The sequence below is a fragment of the Astyanax mexicanus genome, chromosome 18, assembly GCF_023375975.1.
Source record: "Astyanax mexicanus isolate ESR-SI-001 chromosome 18, AstMex3_surface, whole genome shotgun sequence".
Classification (NCBI taxonomy): domain Eukaryota; kingdom Metazoa; phylum Chordata; class Actinopteri; order Characiformes; family Acestrorhamphidae; genus Astyanax; species Astyanax mexicanus.
This window is the reverse complement of record NC_064425.1, coordinates 40,678,805-40,702,759: the sequence shown is the minus strand read 5'-3', so window position 1 is coordinate 40,702,759 and position 23,955 is coordinate 40,678,805. Positions and strand designations below refer to the sequence as shown.

The 23,955-nt window shown below is 38.0% G+C and overlaps 1 protein-coding gene and 1 long non-coding RNA gene across 16 annotated transcripts in view; one reads left to right on the top strand and one right to left on the bottom strand.

The window, feature by feature from the left end:
• The window catches only part of kif1ab (kinesin family member 1Ab), a 57,631-nt gene extending 36,124 nt beyond the window's left edge, over positions 1–21,507 (top strand). For 7 of the 12 annotated variants that reach the window (XM_049466899.1, XM_049466904.1, XM_049466902.1 and 4 more), the window contains 23 exons: positions 1,534–1,652; positions 2,145–2,230; positions 2,699–2,834; positions 3,439–3,610; positions 4,488–4,578; positions 5,360–5,478; positions 6,156–6,211; positions 6,956–7,064; positions 7,153–7,219; positions 7,389–7,473; positions 8,476–8,581; positions 9,096–9,119; positions 9,290–9,404; positions 10,015–10,148; positions 10,545–10,606; positions 11,077–11,222; positions 11,853–12,038; positions 12,506–12,577; positions 14,226–14,344; positions 15,037–15,150; positions 16,056–16,248; positions 17,909–18,027; positions 18,577–21,507. In XM_049466899.1, coding sequence (XP_049322856.1) covers positions 1,534–1,652; positions 2,145–2,230; positions 2,699–2,834; positions 3,439–3,610; positions 4,488–4,578; positions 5,360–5,478; positions 6,156–6,211; positions 6,956–7,064; positions 7,153–7,219; positions 7,389–7,473; positions 8,476–8,581; positions 9,096–9,119; positions 9,290–9,404; positions 10,015–10,148; positions 10,545–10,606; positions 11,077–11,222; positions 11,853–12,038; positions 12,506–12,577; positions 14,226–14,344; positions 15,037–15,150; positions 16,056–16,248; positions 17,909–18,027; positions 18,577–18,619 — 2,473 coding nt within the window. In that variant the 3' untranslated portion in view covers positions 18,620–21,507. The remainder of the gene's footprint in view (positions 1–1,533; positions 1,653–2,144; positions 2,231–2,698; positions 2,835–3,438; positions 3,611–4,487; positions 4,579–5,359; positions 5,479–6,155; positions 6,212–6,955; positions 7,065–7,152; positions 7,220–7,388; positions 7,474–8,475; positions 8,582–9,095; positions 9,120–9,289; positions 9,405–10,014; positions 10,149–10,544; positions 10,607–11,076; positions 11,223–11,852; positions 12,039–12,505; positions 12,578–14,225; positions 14,345–15,036; positions 15,151–16,055; positions 16,249–17,908; positions 18,028–18,576) is intronic. The other 5 variants (XM_049466908.1, XM_049466900.1, XM_049466909.1 and 2 more) reach the window with 2 other exon arrangements.
• LOC125782558 (uncharacterized) lies at positions 66–1,072 on the bottom strand. Of its 4 annotated transcripts, none has more exons than XR_007425271.1 (4): positions 857–1,072; positions 774–794; positions 559–589; positions 66–149 (listed from the first exon to the last, which is right to left on the bottom strand). It is a non-coding gene; the product is annotated as an uncharacterized LOC125782558 (long non-coding RNA). The 4 variants fall into 4 exon arrangements; XR_007425269.1 differs by lacking the exon at positions 559–589 and adding an exon at positions 415–445; XR_007425272.1 differs by lacking the exon at positions 559–589 and adding an exon at positions 221–261 and having other exon boundaries at positions 66–139.
• Positions 21,508–23,955: the final 2,448 nt, after the last annotated feature.

Sequence of the window (23,955 nt, the reverse complement as noted above, 5' to 3'; positions counted from 1 at the left end):
ATCTCTTTTACCTACCTTATCATTCATCTGACATACCTTATTATCCCTCTGGCATACCTTATCATCCCCTTTATACTTTATCATCCCTCTGACATACCTTATCATCCTTCTGATGTACCTTATCATCCCTCTGACATACCTTATCACCCCTCTCTATACTTTATTATCCGTCTGATATCCCTTATCATCCCCTTTATACTTTATTATCCTTCTGACGTACCTTATCATCCCTCTTTATACTTTATCATCCCTCTGACATACCTTATTATCCCTCTGACATCCTTAATTATCTTTCTTACCTACCTTATTATCCCTCTGGCATACCTTATCATCCCCTTTATACTTTATTATCCTTCTGACGTACCTTATCATCCCTCTTTATACTTTATTATCCGTCTGATATCCCTTATTAACCCCTTTATACTTTATCATCCCTCTGACATACCTTATTATCCCTCTGACATCCTTAATTATCTTTCTTACCTACCTTATTATCCCTCTGGCATACCTTATCACCCCCCTTTATACTTTATTATCCCTCTGATGTACCTTATCAACCCCTTTATACTTTATCATCCCTCTGACATACCTTATTATCCCTCTGACATCCTTAATTATCTTTCTTACCTACCTTATTATCCCTCTGACGTACCTTATCAACCCCTTTATACTTTATTATCCCTTTGACGTACCTTATCAACCCATTTATACTTTATCATCCCTCTGACATACCTTATCATCACTCTGATGTACTTTATCAACCCCCTTTATACTTTATCATCACTCTGACGTACCTTATCAACCCCCTTTATACTTTATCATCCCTCTGACATACCTTATCATCACTCTGATGTACTTTATCAACCCCCTTTATACTTTATCATCACTCTGACGTACCTTATCAACCCCCTTTATACTTTATCATCCCTCTGACATACCTTATCATCACTCTGATGTACTTTATCAACCCCCTTTATACTTTATCATACCTCTGGCATACCTTATCACCCCCCTTTATACTTTATTTTCCCTATGATGTACCTTATCAACCCCTTTACACTTTTTCATCCCTATGATGTACCTTATCATCCCTCCAACATATCTTATCATCCCTCTGACATCTCTAAATATCTCTCATCATACCTTATCATGTCTCTGACATACCTTTTCATCCCTCTGACCTACCTTATCATCTCCCATCATACCTTATCATCCCTCTAACATACCTTATCATCCCTTCTGACCCTTTTTTGTCATTGCTTTGACCTCTTTTATCATCCTTCTATATCCGTATATATTCCTCATCTTATCTTATCATCCCTCATCTTACCTTATCATCCCTCTGACGTACCTTGTCATCCCTCTGACGTACTTTATCACCCCCACCATACCTCATCATTCTTCTGACATCCCTTTTCATCCCTTTTACATACCTTATCACTCCCCTTCATACCTTTTATCCCTTTTCCCAAACCTCTGAAATGGATCTTCCCTCTCCCATGTGCTCCTCTGGTTCCTCCATCCTCTCTGCAGGGCGTTTGTTTACCTGAGCAACCTGCTGTACCCCGTCCCGCTGGTCCACCGGGTGGCGATAGTGAGCGAGAAGGGGGAGGTGAAGGGTTTCCTGCGGGTGGCAGTGCAGGCCATCTCCGGTATGAGCATTTTACACCATGTATATCATGTGGACAAAAGTGTTGGGATGCATACACATTGTGTTGGGAGGCATTAACGTGGGGATGTCTCGTTTGCAGCTACAATATATGGAGAAGCTAAAGCTGTTATATGGAATCTAATTCTAAATCCACAGACATGCATATGGACTTTGCCCCATTTTAGAACAAAACTAATGGTACACTTACGCTTCACCTACAGCTGCTTATAAGAAATTCCACTCTAAACCCATAGTTGATAATATGGAGCTGGTTCACATTTGTAACTTTTATTGTGTTTATTGTGATTTTTGTTTGCGGATATTTTTTTTGTATTTGTGTTTTTTTATATTTGGTTCTCAGTGGTATCATGTGTTAAATGAGATTAATCCTATGTGAAGTTATATAAGTGACAAATATTACCAATCTTTTTTTTTACTCAAATATAATCTGAAAGCTTCTGAAATATGCTTTCAACTTTTTTTGTCTTTATAGCCGATGAAGAAGCTCCAGATTACGGCTCAGGAGTTCGGCAGTCTGGAACTGCTAAGATCTCTTTCGAGGACCAGCAATTCGAGAAGGTCTGTTTCTGGTTTATATATAAACCATTAGATTATTAATAGAAAATGTGATTTGTGATTTTTTTGACATTCTGACCAGTTATTTAAAAAATAAATTAAATAAAGCTTTGCTACTATGACATTTGTATCACGTTGGATTTTATATATTTATGAACTCATTATTCACTGCAGTTTTTTTAACGCATTAAAAACCACACAGACCTGCTTGACCACTTATAGTTAGTAGTACTTTCAGTTCCATCTTCAAATGTAGAAATCTGTACGGAGCAAAAAACATGTTTTTAATTTTATTTTCTTTTTTATTAAATTAATTCTTGTTTGTTTCATGTTTTTTTTTTACCATTTAAAAAAAAAAGCTAATTATTAAAGTATCACCGTGATGTTGAATGACACTTGGCTTTAAAGGGTTAAAACAACATTTAGTTTAGTAGAATTGTATCTTTTATCTTTTATTTTTGCTGTGTTCAGTTTCAGACAGAATCATGCACTGGGGGCATGTCCCACTCCAACACGTCTCAGGAGGAGCTGCGGATCGTCGAGGGGGAGGGGCAAAGCTCTGACCTCAGCCTATCAGCTGACGAGGTCAACAACAACACCTGCACAGGTAAACAACAGTCGATATTAATGTGTTGGGCTGGTGGTAGAAGAAAGCAGGATAAACTCTCTTTATTACCCTTGATTTCGGAACAAACTGAAACAGAACCTGTCCCAGTTGATGGGTTCTTTAATTGGAGTGTTTTCCCCCTCTGTTTGGTTTGGTTTCACACAGGCACAAACCTAAAAGTACCAATAAACCTGTGCCACAGCTGTGAGCAGTGAATGCTGCACAATACTGCGTGTGTAAACAGCATGGAGCAGCAGAGACAGGGTTTGTAATATATCAGATTAAACTGCACCTTATAAGCAGTTTAGCTCAATTAAAAAAAGAAGATTCGATGCCTAGGTTAGATCATGACCAGATCACATTCTCACCACAAAAGAACCGATCCAGGGTTTGTTAGGAATCAGATCAAGTCCGAAATGGAAGATTATGGCAAAAGTTGGGGTCAAACTTGGGGGTGTAATTCCAAATTAATTGCATGCATTTACGCTTATCTTTGACAGCCCTAGATTTTATATAATATGATTTCTGTTATAGTTTCTGTTTCTTCATAAAGTGCTTTTTAATAAGTGTGTGTTTAATGATGTGGTGCTGCGTTGTCCTGCAGACAGTCCAGATGCTCCTGCTAGCCCGCTGAAGTCTCTGGAGGTTACAGGAGATATCCTGCAGGAGAAAGCCTTCCAGCACCTGAAAATCGGCAGCACTTTCACCTTCAGAGTGACCGTCCTGCAGGCCTCCAGCATCTCCGCTGAATACGCAGATATCTTCTGCCAGTTCAAGTGAGTATACAGTCTGATTACTGTTACTCATTACTGCGTTTCTCATTACTGGGAGTTCATTTAGTGCAAAACGTACAAATCACTTCTTTAAAACCCTTTAAAGACAGAACATTCTAGCAGAGTACAGTTGTGGATGTTCTCTTTTGGTGGGTAGATGTCGCTCTCTTCCCACATCACTCCCATTGTGATGCTGGCCAGCACAGGCGTCTGTTAGCTCTTGTATCAGAGATGGGGATCTGTTGCTTTCCTCCAAGTGCGCTGTGATGCTGCATGAGTGGCATGTGGAAAAGAGGCGTACTATGATCTCACATGGCTCACCATCCTAGTTTGGGAGCATTGCAATTCTAAAACAATTCTGTAAAGAAGAGTGGAACAAAATTCCTCCACAGAGATGTGAAAGACTCGTTGCCAGTTATTGGTAAAGCTTGATTGCAGTTGCTGCTGCCAAGAGTGATACACAACCAAGTTATTAGCTTTAGGGGCAAACCCTTTTTTCACACAGGGCTAGATTGGTTAGGATAGTTTTTTCCTTTAATAAATGCAATTTTCATTTAAAAAGTGATTTTATATTTACTCAGGTTATCTTTGTCATATATTAAAGTTTATTCGATAATTAGAAAAATATCAGTATGATAAAAAGGCAAAAACATAAGAAATCTGTAGGGGGGCAATACTTTTTAATGCCACTTTACAATGCAAAACTTTTTATATGTTACACTCTGAAAATTTTGCAATTTAAGTCAGTTCAGACTTGGAAATCTGTATGTATTTTTTTTTGGTGCATGCAGATCCAGCTTGTCCTTCAAGCTTCATGTCAGTGTGTGGTTGTGGATCGTATACAGAGTTTTAATGCTTTGGATGTTTTGTGTTATTTCAGCTTCATTCACAGGCACGATGAGGCTTTCTCCACCGAGCCCCTGAAAAACACAGGCAGAGGACCTCCTCTCGGCTTCTACCACGTTCAGAACGTAAGCATGAAATCAGCTTCTGTTTCTGTTTCAGTGAGTTGGTGCAGTATAGTGCTGTAATATGTTGTGTATATGCTGGGTATGAGTGGGGTACTTCAAAGTGACAGATTTAGGCTGTACCTGTGACTAGATACTAATGTATTATTGGTATATTTGGTCTTATTTATGTATGTATGCATGTTCTTTATTAAATTAATAGATATTTTGTTGTGCTACATCAAATTTCTTTTAATGCAATATAAAAAAATAATGTACACACTTATTGCACAGGTTTTATTTTTGCTATTTTTCATGTCATAATAACGTTTGAAAAATAATTTTAATAATATTAGGGAGATCCTGGGAAAAAGACAAGCTGTTAAGCGACTGACAATAAGTTTGATGTTACACATGAATCAAAATGTATACACATTTCTAACATTAATTAATTAATTAATACAAAATACAACCATATCCACATGTGTAAACTTTCATGGCTTTCTATTGTAAAACTTGCAACTTTTCTTTGTAGCCAGTTTTTAATAATAATTGGAGGGGATTTTATTTTGGTAACTTTCAAGGTAACTGGCTGATATGAAACCAGTGAGCCTCACCTTTGCAAAAAACACAAAGAATTTACAGATGGCAAAATTGTAATTTGGCAATTTTGGTATAGTGGACCCTTATGGCTTCATTACAGGGATTGAACAGGAAGATGGGAAGATATACAGTCAGTATATTTCACTCCAAACTCCAATAAAGCCAAACTGTTAATGTGGTTTACATTTTTGTTAAATTCTAGATTACAGTGGAGGTCACAAAGTCTTTCGTGGAGTACATCAAGAGTCAGCCGATAGTGTTTGAAGTGTTTGGACACTACCAGAAGCAGCCCTTCCCTCCTCTCTGTAAAGATCTCATCAGGTGAGAATTCACCCTGGAATTTGTTTTAATAATTTTACACATTAACTCTTATTATTAATAATAATTATGTATTGATACTCAATATCCAGATTATGACAGTTCTGTGTTGCTGCAATTATACCACTTTATTAGTTGGTAAACCCAGAGCAACCACCTAGCAACAGAATAGCAACCAACCAGCAACACTGATACACCAGGAACCACCTTACAACCTTTAAACAATACAATATTACCAACTAACAATGCCACAAAAACCATTTGGAATAGCACAGCAACTGTGTGGCAATACCTCAACAACCACCAAGCTGCGTTATAGAGCCCATCTATCAACACCTTAGCAACTCCTTGTGATTCCAAAGCAACCATTAAGTAGGCATTATACTCTGTCCATACTCCATACCCACCACCTAGCAACACCATAGCAACTTCTACAAATACAGTAGCAATTGTAAATATATAGGTACCACAGAAACCGCCTAGCTAAACGGGTTTACCTGATTGACTACATCAGCCTAGCAACAGCTTAGCAGCAATCTGGGCTTGGTGATCGCTAAATCTAAATCACTAAATCTACACTATTCTGCTTTCTCTACAAGAACTACATTTCTGTTGATATGTATGGTTGACTGTATTTATGTCATATATGCTGACATTTCTATAACTCGCTGTGTTTTCAGTCCCCTACGCCCATCCAGAAGACAGTTCCCCCGAGTGATGCCCTTATCCAAACCAGGTAACCCTTACTTGGCTGGAATAAATGATGCATGATGATGTATTCTCTTTATGTTCATAATTATAGCCGATAATTATTTTTGTATACAGTACCAGGGCACACCTTAAATTCAGTGGTAATTCATTATTTTTAAATCTTTGTCCAAACTATGTAAAAACACATGGACTCAAATCACCTGGAATTCAGGCTTTCAGTTAACAGCTGTGCTGAACTCATCAAGAGTTAATTACTTGAATTTCTTGTCTCTTAATAAAGGGTTTGAGAGCATCAGTTGTAAAGTAGTGAAGAGGTAGAGTTACAGGTATACAGTGAATAGTGAATATTTGAGTAATGTTCTAATCCTTATTATAATAACTACTCAACTAAGTATGAAAAAATACTTTAAGAAATGAAGGTCAGTCAATCTGAAAAACGTTAAGTGCAGTCATAAAGACCATCAAAAATGTAATGGTGAAACTGGCTCTCATCAGTACCTCCTCAGAATATATACAAATATATACAAAATAATCTATGTAATCTAACAAACTGATTGATTGGCTTGAATTGTGTCAGATTTTCGGTTGTGGAAAAATCTTTATAATCTTTTTTTTCTTCTATTTTATTTTATTAATCTCTGTATTTTATATATTCATACTGTATGTATGTCACTGTATTGCGCAAGCTTTTGATTTGACATTAATTAGTATTTTTTATATTTTTTTTAATGCTGCCTATTATTATTTAAGACATCCTTGTCTTCCACAGTGCCAGCCACCAAACTGGGTGCCATGACCCGCTCCTCAGCCGGACCGTGCCACTGCAAATACGACCTGATGGCCTTCTTTGAGATCTGTGAGCTGGAGGCTAATGGAGAGTAAGTATCTGAAGAACTCTATACTGATGATTAATCCAGTTTTGCTGTTCACATTGCTTCAATTAATCCGATTCTACCTTTTTCCCAGCTATATCCCAGCTGTGGTGGATCACAGAGGAGGAATGCCCTGCCACGGGACCTTCCTCTTACACCAGGTCAGTATCCGACATACTGTATTCTTAATAAAAAAAAAAAGAATGCACATTAATGAATTATTTCACTTTAGTTACTCCATAATTCGCTTTAAGAGTTCAGTGAAAAGTGAAGTCTTTTAGCTTGTTGGTTCTTGAAAGTGTTCCTCACACTGTGTAAATATTTCTACAGGGCATCCAAAGGAGAATCACAGTGACTATAGCTCATGAATCGGGCCGTGATATTGAGTGGAAGGAGGTTAAGGAGCTGGTCATTGGTGAGTGGCTCAGTTCACATAATTGTATTTCTTTATAAAAAGATTTCTTGTTTTTTGCATGATATACAAGTGAAGCAAGCAAACTAGGTTGTACAACACAGAGGTGCTGGGTGGACCAGCGATCTAAAGCGCTGTCACTATGTTTGGGAGATGTTTGCTGGTTTAAATCCGGGTCATGCAGCTTTCCATCAGATGTCGGAGCCCCGAGAGAGCACAGTTGATCTTTGTCTCTCTTGGTGGGTGCAATAGATGGCGCTTTTCCCCCTCATCACTCCTAGGGTGATGTGGATCAGCACAAGGCATCGGTAATGCTGCACCAGCAGCATTGGGAAAACAGTCTGACTTCACATGTGTCGGAGGAGGCATGTGGTGGTCTTCACCCTACTTGTGTTGTGGCATCATTAATGATGGGGGATACATAATTGACTAGCAGATGAATGGGTGGAACAATTTGCCAGATAAAATGGGAAAAAAACTGAATAAAATAAAGAAAAGGAAAACATGACAAGGGAGATCAAGAAGATGAATTATAAAAAGAAGTAGAGTGTGTCATAAAGAGGATTATTCTATTTTGAATGATTTTGATCATTACCTTGTTTTAGATGAAGTGGCATGTGGTAGACTGTTCCAGATCAAGGGGGAGAGAGTCTAAACTGTCCAAGTGATGTCTGATATGTAAATTCTTCACAGTTCTGAACACAACGAAATGTATTAATATAAGTTAGTACAGTATTGCAGTAAAACAATTACAAATAAGTAGAATTAGAGAAGCTAAGCTAACCTTAGCTAATATTACATTTATTAAATGTTACTCATTTTAAGTGAACAAGTTAACATTTTATATTCCACTGTTCCACCTTAAATGCCACCTTAAATACACTAAATCTTTAATGAGGATTTTAGGAGTTCACAGCAATTTCCAGGCAGTATTTTGACTCTCCAGGCCTGATCTGCGCACTGCAGAGTTTAAGATAACTCAGCATTTTCTCCTCTCGCCTGCAGGACGAATCCGTAACACACCTGAGGCTGATGAGACCATCATCGACCCCAACATCCTCTCCCTCAACATCCTGTCTGCTGGTTCCTACAGACCCTCATACGACGACAGGTACAAATTCATTATAATATTTTAAAGGTTATAGGAGGTTATATAAAAGTAATTTAACAGTGGTGCAGTAATGCAGAATAAATAAGGAAGAAAAGAAAGCAGGTATCTGTAGATGTGACAATACTGAATATAAACCTGTGGTTTTGTATTTAAGTATTGTATTTAAGTGTAAGTAGTGTCCAGAAGTGCACATGTACAGGATGTACAGTAATATGTCCTCATCCGTCCTCCTCTCTCCTCCGGCTCCACTGGGAGGAGTTAAAGAGTCTGATGGCTCTTGGAACAAAGGATCTCCTGAGTCTGTTTGTAGAGCAGCTCTGTGACAGGAACCTGATTTGATGTGATGATAATAATTTATCTGTTTGATTTTAATATAATAATTTATTATTAAACAGACTTATGAAGTTATGAAGTTCTATTTCTTTTCTCTAACTGGTAAAGGCAGATTAATGCACCAAAATCTGATCTTTATAATCCTCTAACGCTCTAATCCCTCTCACTCTCTTCCTCTCAGTGTGTCGTTGGGAATTGATCATAGGTATTCTTTCCTTTTTCTTTGTGTTTTTATGTGTTTGTATGTTCATCAGTGTAATTTTAAATGTAGTTTGCTGATCTAACAGTAACATTTTAACAAAGTTAAATTATCATATTAGTGATATTTTTTATGTATTATTAACTCTTTTTTTCTGTTTTTGGGACGGTTTGCAGGAGGTTTTACCGGTTTGAGGCAGCGTGGGACAGCTCCATGCACAATTCCCTCCTGCTGAACCGGGTCACACCTTACGGAGAGAAGATCTACATCACCCTCTCAGCTTATCTAGAGGTGAACACAACCATCTGACCACCAAGCACAACAATGTTTCTGACCATTCTGAACAATAAAATAAAATAGTATAAACTGTTTTTTTTTTTTTAAATAAAAGTAGTTTTTCTATTGAGTTACCATGAATAAATATTTAGTTATTATCTTTAGTATTTAAATTTTTTACAATTTTTTGTCTAAACAAAGCACATTTTAGTGTTTTAATATAAAAAATGTCCAAATTAAAAAACAATAAACGAATAACTGATTTATCCCAAAAGGGACACATAATAATCATTTATGAATGCCTTACAATTAGTGTTGTCATTTTATAAAAAAAAAAAAAAAAAAATCAGATAATTTGCAGCAGTATTTAAATAGTGATTAACAGTGATTAATCTCAATCACACTTTTTTCTTCTTAAGACAGATTGTTTTTAAAGAATATTTAAATAAAATTTAAAAAGAATTTCAGATTTGCACAATCACAATCTGCAGGATCTGCAGTGTTTGTTCTGTTCTGGGTTTGAAATGTATCCAGTGGTTGTTTTTGTGAAAAGTGAAAATGTTTGGGTGATTTTTTTACGATTCTTTTTTTTTTTTAAAACCTCTTATTTATTTTTTTTCTGCAGATGGAGAACTGCTCTCAGCCCACGGTCATCACCAAGGACTTCTGCATGGTGTTTTACTCCAGAGACGCCAAACTTCCTGCGTCCCGCTCCATCCGGAACCTCTTCAGCACCGGAGTCCTCAGACCCTCCGAGAGGTGTGGCCGGACTCTCAACAATGTGTCTGAAAACAATGCAGCACTAAATACTGTGTACTTTAATTTTTTTATAGATTTTTGTTCAATTTTCGTAGATTTTTGTTCGTAAATCCGTTGCTTTTATATAACATTATTTATTTATTTTTTAATTTTTGTCATTTTAAACATTATTTTATAATCATTTTTCAGTGAGTTACTGATGTTTACAAAGTAGAACAAAATTTACAGATTTTTTAGTTTCTGTTTAAGTTTTGAAACGTATAAATATGAACAGTATATTATTGAAGCTGAACGTCCCATTGCAAACACTGTGTTTGCAACAAATTATACCAAATAATCATTCAGTACCCAACAACCTTGCAATTCTGACTGAAAATCTGTGTTTCTGTTTTGCAGTAATCGTGTGACTGGAGTTTATGAGATCAGCCTGTGTCACCTAGCAGATGCTGGGAGTCCAGGTAAGATATCAGCTTTTTAAATTTTTATTAATTTTACTAATTTTAATTTGATTAATTTTTGTTCAAGATTATTCTAATATCCACTACTATCTACTGCTCCTGTTATTCAGGGTGTTCCCCAAGGCTTTGTTCTTGGTCTCCTGATTTTCTGTAATCTTTTTATTTCTTCTTAGAAAATACTTTTTCTTCATGGCCTCAGATTTCTGTGTTATGCTGATGAAACTCATGTATAACGGTTTATTTGAATGAATATAAAACAGGGATTTATTAAGGTTATTTCCTTTGTTTAGTAAAGTGTGAATATCTAAACGTGTTCCATATCCTACTATGAGGTTTTACTATTATTAAATACGTATTTAACCAGTTGATTTGCATCTAAACTGTAAATCAAAAGGCAAAAGATTAGTTTCTAAATAGAAAATATTGACTAAATTTGAGTGGAGTTTTTATTTGCTGTTTTTGCTGTGCAGGTATGCAGAGGAGGCGTCGTCGGGTGCTGGACACCTCAGTAGCGTACGTCCGCGGGGAGGAGAACCTGGCTGGCTGGAGGCCACGCAGTGACAGCCTCATTCTGGACCACCAGTGGGAGCTGGAGAAGCTCAGTCTACTGCAGGAGGTGCTGATTCTCTGAGACATGACAGCACTAATGTATTCAGTCAGCTATAATATGTATTTTTTTATTTGTATCCTTTGGTAAAATTGAGGTGACTATGTAAGAGTACTATGTAAGAATTGGCTTATGTTGGCGACTGTGCTCCCTCTACAGGTGAGGAGTGTATTTTACTTTTACTCCACTGCAGTAAATACAAATCACACTTTTAGCTCCACCTTATAAATACAATGTTCACACATGTTTGTTAAGGAGCTGAGAGACACAGAAGCAGCTTCTGCAGAGAAAGCTGAGAACAATGACCCACAACCCAAATAATAATAGCTGATCTGTGGGGGTTTTCTATCCTGTGGGTTCTGAGTATTGTAGAACAGGGTAAAAGGAAGATAATAATAAAGTAAACAGAGAAACGGATACAGAACTACAGTTTGTAATTATTATAGAACTACAAAGTGTCCGATATGATCAATGAATAAAATGGAAAATGGGTGTAGAAAAACGGATCAGTGTATGTCCCAGTATTACCTGTTATTTATTTCCTTATCATATTTATACTCCTTTATATGTATACCTTGAAGTGTGCAATTTAAATGTGTGTTGTTTAAATGTGTGTATTTGTGTGTTGTGTGGGTTTAGGTTGAGAAGACGAGGCACTACCTGCTGCTGAGAGAGAAGCTGGAGGCGTCGCTGCTGTTTGGGCAGGACTCTCTGTGCAGTAAAGACCTGATGGAGTCTCCAAAAGCCCTCAGCCCCTGCTTCAACCCGGTGGTCAGCCTGGGTCTGGACAGCCCCAACGACAGGCAGAAGGAACTGGCTGCCAAGGTGACAATTACAGATTTACGTAGACTACAGGGGTTAAACAAAGAAACTGAAACACCTGTCATTTTAGTGTGGGAGGTTTCATGGCTAAATTGGAGCAGCCTGGAGGTTAATCTTCATAAATTGCACATTATTGCACCAGTAAGAGCAGAGTGTGAAGGTTCAATTAGCAGGGTAAAAGGCATTAAAAATGAGTTGATCTATACATTGCCAAGGCTTTGTGCACTGCTACTATCACATGTGTATGAGATGCATGTGTTTACTATACATTGCCAACTATACATTGCCACTATAGGGCCCTATGTGTTCTTTAACCTGACTGACCTATTGATGCAGTGTTAACGGATTTAGAATAGGATGTCATTAAATCTGTGTAGGTGTCCCAACACTTTTATTAAATAGTGCCTTTTTTAGGGTTGGTAGGGTTACTTGACTCTCTCTCTCTTTTTCTCGCTCTCTTTTCTCCACAGTGTCTGCGACTGCTCATGCACACCTTCAACAGGCAGTACAGCCAGGTGAGCAGCAGTGCCAGTGAGAGCAAGGTGAGACTTTACTGCTTCAGCATCCCCACCTGTAGGCCCTCCTCATCCCTCCATCTATCCAGAGCAGCTCTCTATCTGCCCCTCCTCTGTAAATCCTTCAGATAGAGCAGCCCCACACCTGCTCTCTCGCTCTGACCCTGTTCACACCTGGTATTAATATGTGTCCTGGGTGATCTGATCACAGTACAGGTATAAACGGACTATAGTACGACTTGAGGAAGCATTCGCCTCTGTTCCACTGCAGGGCCAATGGATACTCAGGCCGAATAGTGTAGTTCCACTCTGCTTCAGCTTCTTTAGCCAAATTATTCTTTGTCTCCTCTAGCTAAATTAGTATTAGAAAGTTGCTGTTGTTAGATGCGTCCATCGTTGTTAGCACACTGGCTACCAGCTTCATTTTACAATGATACTGCAGCATTGATACCACAGCATTAGCATGATTCATTAGCATCATCTCACATCTCCAGTACACTGGCTACCGGCCTTATCCTTCATCGCTACCAGCTTCGTCCAAAATTGCTACATTGCTACTACAGCATTAGCACACCAGCTACCAGCATACTACAGTGTTAGAAAGGTCCATCTAGCCAATCAACATATTCCAATGTCCCAAAAAAAATCTGTCTGCCAAATATGACTAGGTTTTTTTAATATAATTTTATTTCAATTTTTTCCCCATTTTCCCATTTTTGCTCAGCCAATTACCCAACCCACTTATTAGGACTTCCCACGTCACTAATGATGCCCCAACAAACCAGGAGGGTGAACATGTGAAGTAAGCCACCGCTTCTTTTCGAGCTGCTGCTGATGCAGCATTGCAGAAAAGCATCACAGCGCTCTCTGAGAAAAGTGCAGCGACTCGGTTCCGATGCATCAGCTCACAGACGCCCTGTGCTGTGGACCACTCTTACCTACTAACTGACTGACCGACCAACCAACACCCACTCACCGACCAACCGACAGCCAGGTCCCCACCTATCTACTGAGTGACCACCCGATACCTACTCACCTACCAAGAGAAAGTTATCCTTCTACCTACCAACTGACCAACACCCGCCCTCCTGCCTACCAACTGACTGATGGACATAACCCACCTACTAACTGACCAGCCAACCGACTGACACTCACCTACCAACCAACATCCATCCTCCTACCTACCAATTGACAGACCAACTGACAACGAAGTACATTATAAATACCTGACCTAAAGAGCGATGCACGTTGGCAGTCGTTGGTGATCAGACCAGATCAGACCAGATCAGTTAATGCCACGTGTGAACGGGACGTCTGTCTGTACAGGGCAGTCCTGAGCACTATTCTGCTCACTCTTCCTCCCTGACTCATTCAGACTGGCCTCATCCATTATATCTCATTCCAGTAAGATGATGGCCTGCAGCCTCTCCTCTCTCATTTGCTCACTTCGAGTAGAGCCACTCTAGGCCTTGTAGCCCCGCCCCTTTATTCTCTGAGAGAAGATGCCAGTCTTCTTGCCTGCCTGTCAGTCATTCCCAGCCTGCCATGATTACTGTTATAGTGGTTGTGAGGGGAAGCGCAGGTATCTGAAGGATCAGTCATGTGATCACTGTCTCTGTGTGGTTGTTTTAAAGGCTTTGTGTTGTGTAACTGTGTGTGTGTGTGTGTGTGTTAGCTTTCGGAGATGTCTGCATCACTGCTGAGAGACGTCTCCTCCTCCACCCTGAGCACACTGACTCCATCCACTACCTGCCCATCACTGGTGGACGGTCACTTCTGCAGCGCTGACCTCAGGTCAGTGTATACCTTTTTATATGTACATGATATACATGATAATAAACAGTACCAGTCAAAAGTTTGGACATACAAAAACTAATAAAACTCTCCTTTATTATCTAAGTTATTATAATTTCTTAATTTCTTTCAAATATTCTTGTTTGGAAAAGTACAAAATGTGAGTTAGAAAATGTGAATCTCGAAACAAAACCCAAAAGGAACAAATCAACTGCTGCATTGCATTACTTAACACTAACAACTGCACTATTTCACAAGGCTTTAATTGCTTAGTAGGTATCAGTATTAACATGTACAAACATACATGAATTCATACTCATACTTAGTTGCATCCCTTTATTATTTCATAAAATGTCTTATGTTGCAGGTACGTATTAATTCACATAACTATTTTTTTTTTTTCTAAAAATACATCATTTAATGCCTATGCACATGTAATGAAGGTCCTATGTATGTACTTTTCAAATAAAAAAATAAGTTCTACCATTAGCATTTTGATTACAGCTCTGCTTTTCTAATGATGGTCTTTCTGTCCTTGAAATTTGAACACAGCCCACATAAGAAACACTGATGAATGTCAGAGTTCTTGTGAAATATGTTGTTTTAGAAAGTTTTCTATTAACTGGCTGTTAATGTAATTTCCACATCTTTAACAGGGTGTGTTAACTGTATGTGTCTGTTTTTATCTGCAGGAACTCAGAGGGGCATTCTGGGGCCTCCAGCCCTGATCTGGATCCGTTCAGTCCTGAGGAGAGAAAGCCCAGAACCTGTACCTTCGTCCCCAACATCCAGGAGATCCGTGTCAGGTACTCAAAACCCCAAACCCCAGGAAAATGTGTTCAATTCCACCCCAGCTTGACTCATTTACCATTATTAAGTTCTGATTTATCAAACTAACTGCTGATATAAAAGGGACTGTAAATAATACTTTCTAATTAATTCTATTAATGTTTTACCAAGGAAATAAAACCTACTAGCCAGATAAGAAGCTTTTTTTTTCATATAATTTTCACAGGGGACCAAGAAAGAAAATGCATCTTTTAAGATTTTATTAATTATAAGTAATTTTGAAGCATTTATATTAATCCATTCATCCTGAAATTCTGAAACAGTACAAAGAACAACTGCCAGATTTATATTCTGTCAAAAAATTCAAAACAGAAAAAATGAAGATAAGGTTGGAGATTGTGTTGTATTTTGTTGATAAGTTTTTTTTTTAATTATATAAAATAGTAGTACTCTACAGTTATGTCAGCTCGTTTTTAGAATTAATATTTTATTATTAATAATAATTGTAATAAATAATAAATGGTAATATTTTGACCCAGGTTTTGAACCCTCATCCCTGTCATCAGTTTCATTTTGAGTCTAATTATTATATTTTATTGATACGTAAATTTAGGCACTAATTATTTACTTATACATTACTTTTAAAAGTTAAAATGTAAAAAGGTTAAAGTATTTGCTTTTAGCTTCTTTTCTATTGAACTGTGTATCAGATCCAGATGTAACTACTTAGAAATGAAAGATTAAATGTTGATCTTTTGTCTAAAAGGATGCAATTAAAATGAAAAATATCTAAGTTTCTAAAATTGATGTTTAATTTTTTTTGTTTATTGTATTTCATGTCTAGCATTTTAGCTGAATGTAGTTTGTCTTTCCTTGAATTTTGAAGATTGATTATTAATTTATCTCCTTGTTTTGTTTTCAGTCCCATCGTGTCTAAGAAAGGTTACCTGCACTTCCTGGAGCCGCACACCTCCGGCTGGGTGAAGCGCTACGTGGTGGTGCGGCGGCCCTACGTCTACCTGTACCGCAGCGAGCGCGACAGCGTGGAGAGAGCGGTCATTAACCTGTCCTCCGCTCAGGTGGAGTACAGCGAGGACCAGCAGACCATGCTGAGGGTGAGAGCCATCCTCCAGTCCAGTACTGATCCAGTACTAAACAAACAAAGGGGGCGGAGCCACAGACCACACATCTTATGCAATATTTAATCAATTTTAGCTGTAGATCATTTACTGTATTTTTCACACTATAAGGTGCACTGGATTATAAGGCGCTTTATGCGACACTAGAAAGGATGCCTACATCGAAGTAAACAAGGTTGTCTTCATGTTTCCCTTCTAATGGGGAAGCTGAGGGAAGCGCCTAAGTAAACAAAGCTGTAATTCTAAAAAAAATAATAATAAATTCTTTCAAAGTTTAACGAGAGCTGGATGTTAATATACACTTGTTATTAACAGTAAGCTTAGATTTCCAATATTTTGTCTAAGAGTGAGTCCAATATACTCCTCTCTGAATGGCGAAAGAGCTAGCGCTGCGGTTAGCGGCTAATGCTAATGCTGCTGCACCCAGCCTTAGTGCTGGAGACACTTCACTGTAAACTCCTATACAACCCTTATACTGCTGTACTTCATCGGACTGGCTTTACTGCTCCTTAATACCTGACTGGTAGAATTCATATATAAGGTGGACTGGATTGTAAGGCGCACTGACGATTTTTGGAAAAATTAAAAGACTTTACGTGTGTCTCATAGTCTAAAAAAATACAGCACAATGTTTTTGAGGATCTACTCAGTATGGATTTTTGATCAAACTAGGATGTAGATGTAGAAAATGTGAGATTCCTGCTAAGAAATATAGGTCAAAACCTGCTTTTACTAGATGGTATAAGCTGGTCTGTGATATATATAGGTGAAGCATACACTATAGTTTTAAGCAAGCTAGTAAACCAGCTCTTAACCAGAACAGTGTTTTTTTTATGAGGCTGGATTTTTTCAAAGGATACAGTATGGTCTATAAAGTCTGATTGAGATATTACATTACATTACATTTGGCAGACGCTTTTGTCCAAAGCGACTTACAATAGTCAAGTACAATGTAAAATAAGTTTAAAGGTAAAACATCTTTGGATAGGGATAAAAGGAGGTCAAAGGGGAATAATAGGATAGAGGAGTGAAGGAGGGGAAGAAGGAAATGAGGTTAGAAGCAGTTAGTGTGTTAGAGGTGTTAGGAGAGTAAGTGCTCTTTGAAGAGCTCTGTCTTCAGGAGTTTCTTAAAGATAGCGAGAGATTCTCCTGATCTGGTAGTAGAAGGTAGTTTGTTCCACCATTGGGGAACTCTGTATGAGAACAGTCTGGATTGCTTTGTGTGAGTTTTTGGCAAAGCGAGGCGACGTTCATTGGAGGAGCGCAGCGGCCGGGAGGTAGCGTAAGCCTTCAGGAGGGAGTGCAGGTAGGAAGGAGCCTGTTCTGTCATCACCTTGTAGGCGATTGTAAGAGCTTTGAATTTGATGCGAGCATCAACTGGTAGCCAATGGAGCTCAATGAGCAGCGGGGTGACATGTGCCCGTTTTGGCTGGTTGAAGACCAGACGTGCTGCTGCGTTCTGGATCATCTGGAGTGGTTTTACTACACAGGCCGGGATATAAATGGCATGTCATTTAAAACACACAAACCAATATACTGTAAATGCATCTAAATTAATATAGTATACTGTATCTTTTTCTGAATTCTTTTTTCTCATCCTAGTGCCCCTCTCTCTCTGTATGTGGTTTCTCTGCAGACTCCAAATACATTTGCCGTTTGCACTGAGCACCGTGGCATTCTCCTGCAGGCCAGCAATGATAAAGAGATGCATGACTGGCTGTACGCCTTCAACCCCCTGCTGGCTGGAACCATCAGGTACAAGAATTTTCTCCTCTTCACTCAGAGAATATGGATAATAAAACACTCATATTTTACTACAAGTGCATCTCAAAAAAAATAAATATCATTAAAAAGTTACTTTATTTCAGTAATTCAGTTCAAAATGTGAAACTCGTATATTATATAGATGTATTACACACAGAGTGGAGTGATCTATTTTAAGCGTTTATTTCTTTTATTGTTGATGCTTTTGGGTTACAGCCAAAGAAAACTTCTCAACGTCTCAAAATCAGTGTCTCAGAAAATGAGAATATTATATAAGACCAATTGGTACTCTTGGCAGTGTGGGCAGTGTGCTAAGTCCTGCTGGAAAATGAAATCCACATCTCCATAAAAGTTGTCAGTAGCAGAGGGAAGCATGAAGTGCTGTAAGATTTTGTGGGAAAACAAAACTGACTTTAGACTTGATAATAAAACACAGTGGATCAACACCAGCAGATGACATGTTTATACAATAAAAATATTAAAACATGTTTTTATTGTTTTTCTGTTACTAATTTCTCCGTTCTTTCTCTTCTCTATCAGATCTAAACTCTCCAGGAAGAAATCTGCTCAGATGAGGATGTGAGGGAGGATCATCCTCCTCTGTAATGTCCTGAGATCAAACGGAAAACCGACAGGCTCCTGTGGTGTAAATAGATCATGTGAAGAGCGCCCCCTGCCTGCCACCCTCAGTACTGCCTCCTGCCTGCCTCTGCACCCTCCCCTGTGTGTGTGTGTGGTTTGTGTGTGTAAGTGTGTGTGAGAAAGAGAGCACATGGGTGTATGTAAGTGTATGTAAGTGTGTGTGTGTGTGTGTGTGTGTGTGTGTCAGACCCGCTTTAGCGAAGTGATAACTCAGTTCATAAGTACTGTAACTCTCCATGATTGAACCCCTTCTATACACTTACTGCTTATATTAGTGATAATGATAGGAAAGCAGCTTCGTACAGATAAGCCCCTCCCCCGCGGTAAGCTGTAGGGGGCGTGGCCGCTGTGTATAACGCGACGCAGTGCTCCGTTTCGTGTGTGTGCTTCTGCAGGTTAGTTGTCCAGTGCTTTAATTTCCTGAGCTTATCTAGAACCCTGTTGTTTTAATCACACCACTGCACTACGAGACGGTACAGAGCTTAGGACGTATTACAAGACCGTGATCAATAACATCTGTGATCAATAACATCCGTGATCAATAACAACAATCAAGTCCAGCTCCCTAAACCTTTAGCATTTTTATTCATTTTTATTAAGATTTTAGCACTTTTTCATTGACTTTATTCCTTTCTATTTATTTAATCACTAATATTAATGTTTTATAAACATTATTTATCTATTAAGGCACATTTTTTTTTTGCATTGCACTTTCAAATATATAAGCTTTCACGCTTTTATCATTCATGATGCCTTGTAGCAGTTAGCATTGTAAGAATAATAATTACCCAATGATGTAATAAGAGACAGAAATGAGGATCTTGACATTTTTTATTATTATTTTACCCTTTGTTTTTGGTAATTTAGTACATTTTTAAATTGATAATTTAAAAAAACGTAATAAAATGATTTTTGACTAGGTACAAAATAATGAGATATGGGATAATTACTTAGTTTCCCTAATTATCTTTATTATCTTTATCTTGCTATAGTAAGATATATAAATCTACTGTCTAAATATGTTAAAAAAAATACAATACAGTTTGATCATTTGTAAAACCTTGTGTTCTCTTACTGGTATTTTTGTTTAAAAATGATGGGATTACATTTCTTGGATTACACCACTTCATTATTGGGAAATTAGTATTATTATATTACAATATTAACTGCTACAAACCTGGTATACTTTGTTTTTTTAATTGAAATTAATTGTTGATTTGCACAGTTTTGAGTCGTTGGCTGCTAACGCACACCTGACCTCCCTTGATTTTATTCTATTCTATTCTATTTAATTTATTTAATTTAATTGCATTTTAAGCATTTTTAACTACTTGACTTCACTGATTTTAGATTGAAAGTTCATTACAGCACCAGATCAAATGAGAATTTGGGTTTATATCAAATTATGAATTATATTGAATTGTATAGAGCAGTTTATCAGTGAGGGTCATGTTTTACTGCTTTTCTGACCTCTATCGCTCCACATGCAGTGATTGGCTTAATCACACATTGATCCACATTCAGTTTCATTGTTAGTTTTGGAATTAGAATCACTAGATTCTTCTTTACGACCTTATTTTAAACTGATTGGAAGTTTTCTATTTACTCTGTCTACTGACTGCTTGGTTTATCAGTATACTCTAGACTCAAGACTCTAGACTATTGCTTATAATTAGTTACACAGCCCATTTAGCCTTTTCACTTACGATGCTTTTTTTTTTTTAAGCTAAATCTGCTTGTGTGTAGTGTAAATGGTGGAGAATGACCAGACAGTCATTCATCACAGTTTCCAAGCCCACAAATCCAGAAGGTTTGGACGGCGTGGAGTGGTGTGCCTTGGGCCAGCCAACCCATTAGAGCACAGACTTTAAAAAAAACACACACTCAAGCAGGTTTTAAAAGTGATGTAAGTGATTTGGATGCTGTCTGGCATTGGTTTGAATGTACTGCAGTGCGAAAACAGCCCAATTCAGCAAAAGTCATCCTATTTTTTTTGCCAAATAAGAATAAGAAGATAATAAGAAGTTGAAGGATTCTGGCGATGCCTCTCGGTGCTCCGATCTGTAGTCCTGTCTGTCCATTCCCTTAGTTTTGGTCCATTTGATAAAGCTCTGTATGTGACAGCATGCTGTATATAGATATTCGACTGTTTAAAGCTAATGCATCGAAGCTCATTTACCTCCCTGCAGTATATCAGTAGCATCTACGTAAGACTACTAGCTAGAACAGATTATATTGTATTACTCTGTTGGGCCGAGGAACCTCGTTCTGCAGAACCTCAGCCTGCTGAAGGATTCAGGAGTGCAGTATATCAGCACATTACTGAACATCTGCATTATAACACATATTGTAGACGAGCAGGATATCTGACGGTCGTTTTTAAATACTGTATAAGTGGTGTCTCCCTCTATCTATCTATCTATCTATCTATCTCTCGATTTCTCTCTCTTCATCTGTCGCTCCTGCTTCATCTCTCAGTGGACCATGTTAATACTACCTTGCAGAGCATCTACTGTATCTCCTCCAAAGCTCCGCCCCTCCATCACGAGTTCCCTCGCTCTGATTCTGCAGGACGAAGCGGCGCTCCGGCGCTCGCCCCGCAGACTGAAGTGCGTCTACTGTAACTGCTTCTACATCTGGGCTGTGTATATAAACCAAACTGTGGACGGTCTGGTACGCAGGTGTAACCTCTTTATACCGTGAGTGGGTAGGCTGTAGTGTACTCAGTGCTCAACCTCTTCGAGTGTTGGACTCATGTCTTCTAATGTCTGTGGACACTGTTAACACTTTGTTGGACGTGAAATAAATGTGCGACACCAATGTCATAAAGCCGTTTCTGCCTCCTTCACTGTGTCTGACTGTGTTGTCTTATTTCCACTATTTAAAGCCAACTGAGTGTGATGAAGCCTGGTTGAATGGTTTGGTGTTTTGAAGAATTCACAAAAAAATATATATAGTGGCATGAAAAGTATTTGCCCCTTACAGATTTCTTTTGTTTTTTTCTTTTTTTGTCATACTTACATAATTTTTCAGATTATGAAACACTAATTTTAATATCAGACAATAATAACCCGAGTAAAAACAAAATGCAGTTTTTAACCCTTGTGTGGTGTTCGGGTCTGTGGGACCCGTTTTCATTTTTCATCAAATTATACTAAAAAAAATATTTTTTCTAACTCAAACTCATTGGCATTGGCTTCTTTATTTGTGAAAAACATATATCAAAACACATTTCCGATAAACACACACTGTACACCCACCCACACACACACACACATTTATATTACATACAGTATGTTTGGCCAAGGGCTAATAAACATTGCTTCATTTGTAAATTTGAAACTAAACAAATGTTCTACTCATACAATGTATGAGTGTTTAATTCATTTTCTTTTACATTTTATTAAAAAACTAATAAAAAAAAGAGTAGCACTTTTTGAAAGAAATGTAACATAAGAAAGGTAAAGGGCAAATATTAACCATGTAAGCTGTTTATATTGCTTGCAATTTAGGTGAAGCAAGCATGTGTAAAGCATTTCAATGTAAAATTGCTTAATTTTGCTGAATTAAATACAAGTAACAAAGTAAACGAGTAACAAAAATATGAACACCACACAAGGTTTAAATTATGGTTTAAACCAACCTGGCCCTATGTGAAAAAGTAATTGTAATTAACTACATTATTTTGAAAGCGTTAAATAAAGAGTTAAACTTAACAACTATACACAACCAGGTCTGATTACTGCGAGACCTGTAGAATTAAGAAATCACTTGTATAGAACCTGTCTGACAATATGGAGCAGATAAAAGATCTCAAAAAGCAGCACATTATGCTGCGAAAAGTTGCTGCAAATTTTTAAAGCTTTGGAACTCCAGTGAACCACAGTGAGAGCTATTCTTATTCACAAATAAAGAAAACATGGAACACTGGTGAACCTTCAAATGAAATTACTCCACAAAGGCATGGACAACTCATCCAAGAGGTTCCAAAAGAACCCAGAACAACATTTTAATAACTGCAGGCCTCACTTGCCTCAGCCAGTGTTGATAATTGAATAATAAGAAAGAAACTGGCCAAAAATGGTCTTAGTGATCTTCAGGACTTTGGGGGAAAAAATTAACTTTTTGGAAGGTGTGTATCTCATTAGAATTGACTTTAAGCTCAAGCATACTTGGGCTCTGCAGCAGGACAGTGACCCAAAGTACACCAGCAGGAACACCTCTGAATGGCTCTGAGGTTTTAGGTTTTAGAGTGGCCTAGTAAATGTCTGATTGAGATGCTGTGGTGGATGTTAAACAGGAAATTCATGTTGGAAAACCCTCCAGTATGTCTTTGATGCTATTGAAAAATACTTTTTCACAGCTGTGTCAGTTTTGCAGGAACTACAGGGGTTGGACAATGAAACTGAAACACCTGTCATTTTAGTGTACGAGGTTTCATGGCTAAATTGGAGCAGCCTGGTGGCCAATCTTCATTAATTGCACATTGCACCAGTAAGAGCAGTAAGAGTGTGAAGGTTCAATTAGCAGGGTAAGAGCACAGTTTTGCTCAACATATTGCAATGCACACAACATTATGGGTGACATACCAGAGTTCAAAAGAGGACAAATTGTTGGTGCACATCTTGCTGGAGCATCTATGACCAAGACAGCAAGTCTTTGTGATGTATCAAGAGCCACGGTATCCAGGGTAATGTCAGCATACCACCAAGAAGAACCAACCACATCCAACAGGATTAACTGTGGACGCTGTAAGAGGAAGCTGTCTGAAAGGGACATTCGGGTGCTAACCCGGATTGTATCCAAAAAACATAAAACCACGACTGATCAAATCACGGCAGAATTTCAGTGTGCACCTCAACTCTCCTGTTTCCACCAGAACTGTATTTCTGGACAATAAAATATTGGGGTCTAAAACCAGGTGTTTCAGTTTCATTGTCCAAACCCTGCACATATTAAACAGAAAGATATTCATATTTTTTTGGAAGAAATGCTGAACTGAAGGAACAATGAATCCATATACCTGAGATATGAGTGCAGGGTTTATTCATCAGCAGTAATTCATTTCATTTAATGTCTCTCACTTGATAGTTAATAATAAATATCAAACATTACTGGAAAAAGGTCAAAAGCATGCAAGGTGTTCCCAGTCTTTAGATGGGAAGTTTTATGCATCCTGCTGATCACTTCTGTCTATTCTGCCTGCATGCTGTCTCTCCTCTGGGAATTGTGGGTCAGGTTTCATTTTAGAGGAGGGAGGGGTTCTTTAATCTACTA